This window comes from Acyrthosiphon pisum, chromosome X, assembly GCF_005508785.2.
Source record: "Acyrthosiphon pisum isolate AL4f chromosome X, pea_aphid_22Mar2018_4r6ur, whole genome shotgun sequence".
Lineage (NCBI taxonomy): Eukaryota > Metazoa > Arthropoda > Insecta > Hemiptera > Aphididae > Acyrthosiphon > Acyrthosiphon pisum.
Window position 1 is genome coordinate 37,976,386 of NC_042493.1, and position 5,938 is coordinate 37,982,323.

The 5,938-nt window shown below is 28.8% G+C and overlaps 2 protein-coding genes across 4 annotated transcripts in view; one reads left to right on the top strand and one right to left on the bottom strand.

The window, feature by feature from the left end:
* LOC100572557 overlaps positions 1–1,243 on the bottom strand; it is a 15,141-nt gene extending 13,898 nt beyond the window's left edge. Inside the window, exon 1 of one of the 3 annotated variants that reach the window (XM_016803341.2) lies at positions 631–1,243. The gene's annotated coding sequence lies outside the window, so the exon portion shown is untranslated. The remainder of the gene's footprint in view (positions 1–630) is intronic. The other 2 variants (XM_008183461.3, XM_029486071.1) reach the window with 2 other exon arrangements.
* A 4,418-nt stretch (positions 1,244–5,661) lies between these two features.
* Positions 5,662–5,938, top strand: part of LOC103307800 (tigger transposable element-derived protein 1-like) — a 5,298-nt gene continuing 5,021 nt past the window's right edge. Inside the window, exon 1 of the mRNA XM_029485110.1 lies at positions 5,662–5,670. Coding sequence (XP_029340970.1) covers positions 5,662–5,670 — 9 coding nt within the window. The remainder of the gene's footprint in view (positions 5,671–5,938) is intronic.

Here is a 5,938-nt window from a genome sequence, read left to right on the forward strand (position 1 = left end):
TCACTTTTTTTTCACCTGCTGCAGCCCCCTTAAGCAGAGTTTGAAACAATTTGGTTTCGATTTTGTATACCGGTTTCCAATTTTTTCCGGTTACTGAAATCGGTTTTGAAATCGACTTTAGAAACAGGTGCAAACCGAAAAAAATTGGAAACAGGTATAGCACTTACACAGTTCTCAGATAACCCGATGTTAAATTGTGTTAAATTATATGTTATTTTAATTTTTAATTATTATTTTTAATTTATATGTGTTACATTTGAATTCAAAAATACATCATGGTATACAAAAACGTAGCTGATCTGGCACGGTGTCTCATCCGGATGCATGTAAAATAATTATACATTACGTTTATAAAAATGTTTTATAAAATTAAATAAAAATTGCAATTGTATTATGCACATTTTGTATCTTTTTCTTGCATATTATGACTTTTTTTTGTGCATGCTTGCATGCGTATTTTACAATTTAAAAAGCATATAAATTCGGGCTTTATAAATTTGTACACATTAATACGTACACACTCTAGTTTAATACCGTTTCATATATATAATTATAATATATACAAATACATATACATTTAATATATATATATAGGGATTTAAGTATATTATACTTAAACAATTAACTCACTCTAATTCAACTGCAGACTTGTCACATATATATTCGATGAACAAAGGAAGAAGAAATAGGTTTTATATTGATTTATTTATAATTTAATATTAATTAAGAACACAATTAATCCATCAGAAATATTTGAAAGAATTAATTTATTATTTAAAAATATCAAAATATCATATTGGATATACATTACATAGCTTAGATATTACTCATTACTTATGCATGACTACAGCCATGGCCATACGCAGTGGGAATGATGTTACTCGTACAGATCGGCCGATGTGTCACCCGAGCTGTCAGAACAGTTTATTTAGATAAGGACATTACAACACATATCCACAGACGTATTATAATGTAAAGACTGTCATCATAAAAATCCTTAAAATATATACATATTATTATATACACACTATACAGGGTGTATCTTATATCATTCTTCCCGGGTTTTTTTTTAAAAGATTATAGGTCGATGATATGGAATTTCTAAAAAAGACACGTTTCTTTATTTTTAACAGGCAATTTTTTTATAACAATTTCAAAATTTTCAAACACGCATGCGTTACCTGCAGGTGTACTAATAGCAAAATCAACTTTATTTTTACAATGGTAATTACTATATTTTTTTTTGAATTATAGTAAAGCTTTTTTTCTGAAATCATTCATTTTGGTTAGCTAGTTTATTAACTATGGTCCTATAAAGTTTAGTAAAATATATGCATTAATACTTTAACAAAAATAATTGGTATAAGCTAAATCTACAAGAACTAAATAGTTTTTTTTTATAACTATATTTTTATTCACTTGAATTGGTAATCTAATGACACACTCCAAATAAAAAAACATAAACAAAAATTGTTTGCAAACATAGTTCATTAAAAATAATAAAATCATCGATATCAGTATTACTATTGTAATTTATTATTACAATCGTAATTAATTAATTAATTACTTTAAATTTATTTCGTACTTTTAATAGTTAATTTAGCATAGTATCATACAATCATAAAATAAGTATTATGTTCAATTAGAAATTTATTGTAATAATTATTATTATAATCATAATCAATTGATTACAGTTCAGGGGCGCCATTTGAGGGGGAGCAGGGTATACTTTAGCTCTATTATACTACCCTATTATAAAACTCAAATGGCGCCCCTGTTACAGTTACTTTGTTTACTAAATTTGAATACTTAATTAGGTGGCTAAGGTAATAATAGCATTTGGTTATTATAATAACAATATTGGAAATAACGTTGTGTAATTTGTGTAATTAACTCAGATTAAAGAACAAAGTGCCATACCTATATAGCTGTTGATTGTTTATGTAAATATTGTTTATTTTAAATATGATTATTTAACGTTGGAACTCCGATGAACTAAAAACAAATATTTTTGTAAATTTATTATGTTGATATTATATAAAAAAAAAAAATGTTCAAATAAAATGTTAAAATTGTATACCATTTATACTTCTTGGCAGTAATATAAACGGTCTTCAAATTCCTGTCGAATTTGCTTGTCAAATATTTTTTGTTTCAAGCTCCTATGGTGTCATTAGGTGTTTTATAGACCACTGTTTTTAAATGACGCCAAAGAAAATAGTAAAGTGGTGTCAAGTCTGATGATCTTTGGGGCCACTCACTATATAGGCCCGCATCACCCAATCTACTTGCCTGGATATTCTTGATTTAAATAATCACTGATAGTAATTTTATTGTGCAGTGAGCTAGGGCACCATCTTGTTGAATAACAATTTTTTCTTAGTCCAACTCAGTCAGGTAGTCATTGTTTTCAAATTGCCCGAACAACTAACTGTTGAATGGTATTTGGAAGCATTGCAAAGTACTTTTCATCAGTTAGGTTGCCTTAAAAAAAATATCGAACCGATCATATGGTCCCCTAAAATCAATGGTGGGCATTAACTAGTTAAAAAGTTAAAGTTAAATAAAAAGTTCATTTTTTTTAAACTTTTAAACTTAACTAGTTAGTTCATTTTCTAATCAACTTATGAACTTAACTAGTTTAATTTACAGTTGAAATAACTTAGCTTTTCTTAGTTGATTAAAAAAAATCCATTAAATTAAAAATATTTTGAAATTTTTCGTTTATACTTAAATATTACTATTACATATTATGAAGGTCATGTACTCACCTTCACGTATTATGACATTCAATTGCTATACGATATGAAAAAATATAGTTTAAATTAATAAATAATAGTAAAGTAAAAGAGTATACAGTGTACATTATGATAAAAGTTCAATAAAATTGTTTTTTATAATTTATAAATTAGAAACTAGAAAGACACATTCACTCTTTGTGTGATTTACATATCAATTTAAAAAATAGATTAACTTTTTTTAAACTGAGTTAAGTTAATATTTGTTTTCTATATTAACTTTTAGATCTTGTATCCTCTTAACTTAACTTAACTTGAGTTAATTATTTTCATTAACTTGCCCACCTTTACCTAAAATACTAACCCAGATATTTATTTTTTGGGGCCATTGAGTGTGTCCTTGTCTCTTGACATTATGATTTGATTCGGACCAATCACAACAGTTTTGAGTGTTAACTTCTCCACAAAGGAAAAATTATTTTGGTCACTAAATAAAATGTGTATTATGAAATCCGCATCATCCCTAATTTTTCCCAAAACTGTTTCACACAATTATTATTGTCGATCTTCATCGCATTCCCCTAACTCTTGGCCAATATTCATTTTAAATGCCTTATATTTTTATTTTTAATATAGGCAAAACACTTTGTTTGGCAATTTATAATTTATCGGATATGGTTTTTAAAGACTATAATTGGAAACCAAGCCTAGAACAGTTATTTTTATTTTATCATCTTAAACAATTGAAGGGATTCATCCTGTCTTTTTTTTTTTTTGGCTTGAACACAAAACTTCGCAACAAGATGTTTGGTGTACGATTTTTGAACATATTTTTCTATAATAGAAAAAATTAATAAACTATTAATTTTTATATTATCGAAATTACGTAAACTTTTAAATATATATTTTAGATTTTTTTAAATAATTAAATATTGTGTATAATATCGCTGGTAGGTATATGTCTGTCAGGGAGCGCTTTATCGGGGGGGGGGGGGGGCTCACAAATACCATTATTACCTTAGCCACCTACCCACCTAATTAAGTATTTGAATTAATCAATTAACCATGTTTCTAATAATTATTATTACAATAATAGAACTTAATATTTATTTTATGATTGTATGATATTATGCTAAATTACTATTAAAAGTACGAAATAAAATGTTGTGTTTGTAAATGTCCAAAACTAAAAAGGATGAAGAGGGATGAATTTCAACTCCTAAATTCATATTTAGCATGCGATACCTACCATTATAGAGAATATTATATGGTTCTAATTTCAAGCTTATACCACTACGAGAAGAGCACCAAAAACCATTGAATTTTTTTCACTACACATTTTTCTTTTACCCTCATACATAAGGCATATAAATATCAACTACCAATAACTTAGCCACTTAATAAAGAATTAAAATGTATGTTATTGTAAAAAATACGTAAAACACAACCTATTACATACGATATATTATGAGTAAGGCCTGTGATGATGACACTTTTGTTAGCCATCAGGAAGTTATAAAGAGTGACTATTATTTCTACCTACATAATAACATTAAAATAAAATAAAAAAGCGGGTAAGTGGATGTCGCTCTGCTGTACAGTAGGTTACAAGTGGGTCACTGTATAATGTATTGTATTACATTTGAAGTCAATGATATCATACCATTATATACGAAAAACGATTCTGAGTGGAGATGGTTTGTCAGTCTAGATATTTTATATTTTTATTATATTATTTTATTATAGCCTGTAAGTTGAATTAATATTATAAATTACAACTAAATAACTAAAATCGTTATTTTTATTTTTATTCGTTTATATGGTAATAAACAAAGCGTTAGAAATTAAAATCCCATTTTTAGCGGTTTTTTGTAATTTGTTAGTGGTTTTTCTCGTGGTATTAACTAACTATTGAGAAAATTCAAAAATTACCTCTCTAAAGTACCATATATTGATCCAATTTGCTAAAAGATAGATACGATATGCTGAAATCGAAGTACTCATTCTGGTAGAAATTTTGTATAGGATAAAAAAACAATAAACACCATTGTAAATAGCCACCAGATCTGAATCTGAAAATTCACATTTTGCATAATAGTATAAACTTGTATAAGTTTATAATAATACTTGTGTACAATCAATCGTTAATTCGCTAATCATAAGTAACAATAATATTGATAATAGTCATTGTTAGGAGGAATCGTTTGCCCAAAAATGCGTGAATGTGTATGAAATATGAATATTAAATAGTATATTATGTAAAATCGAAATAATTATACAGACAACACTTACTGTCCATATTTGAGTAAATATTAAAATAATAACCAGTCGTCAGAGTACTCAGAACAGAGGTCGTCGCTGTTTTAGTCATTCATCGTGTTCTTCGTAGTAGCTACGCATGTTGTCGCAGAAGTCGCTACACATTTGTTCAAGTGAGTCGTCGTCGTCGTAGTAGCCAGTGGCGTCGAGGTGGTCGCTGCACCTTTCTTCAATGGTCCTTCCATCGTAGTGACCCATGGCCCGGCGGCTGTTGGCACGAAAATATTTGCTAGTGGTCAGGTGTTCGGGTCTGTTCCGGTAGTGTACAAAGTACAGCGGATAGAAGTCATTGTCGTTGTACTTTACGTACACGCGGCTGTTATCGCTCACCGTCGTGTCCGCACGGGCGGGTGGTACGACCAAAGAGTTCCCATCGTTCTGCCTCGGGACCACGTACGTTTCACTGACCAGCACGCAGCATATCATGATAACTCGTGTTTCTGCAGTCGATCGCGAGAACAGACAAAGAAAAGAAATGGTCACATTATTAACTATTATGAGTTATGACGTATAGATATGGTTTACCGGTACCTTAACGTACCAGAGATGGACAATATTGTTCCGTTATAAACTATAATAATATATTAAAATATTTATAATAAATATGTACAAGGTAAATGGTGATGATAATGAAATTTAAAGGTAACAACTAACAACACTTATTGACGTTTTTGAATTATTTTGAGGTACCTAATTAAATAGATACGTCAATCTGTATAATATATCTTTGTTTTTATTTGCCAGGCATACATCGATTGGGTATTTTCAATTTTGTGTCACCTCTATAAATGGCTATAATCCTATATTACAGCATAGTTTGTCAGCAGCGTCGAGCCAGGTAAGACACAGTTATATATTTTAAATAAAATTGTATGGTATTT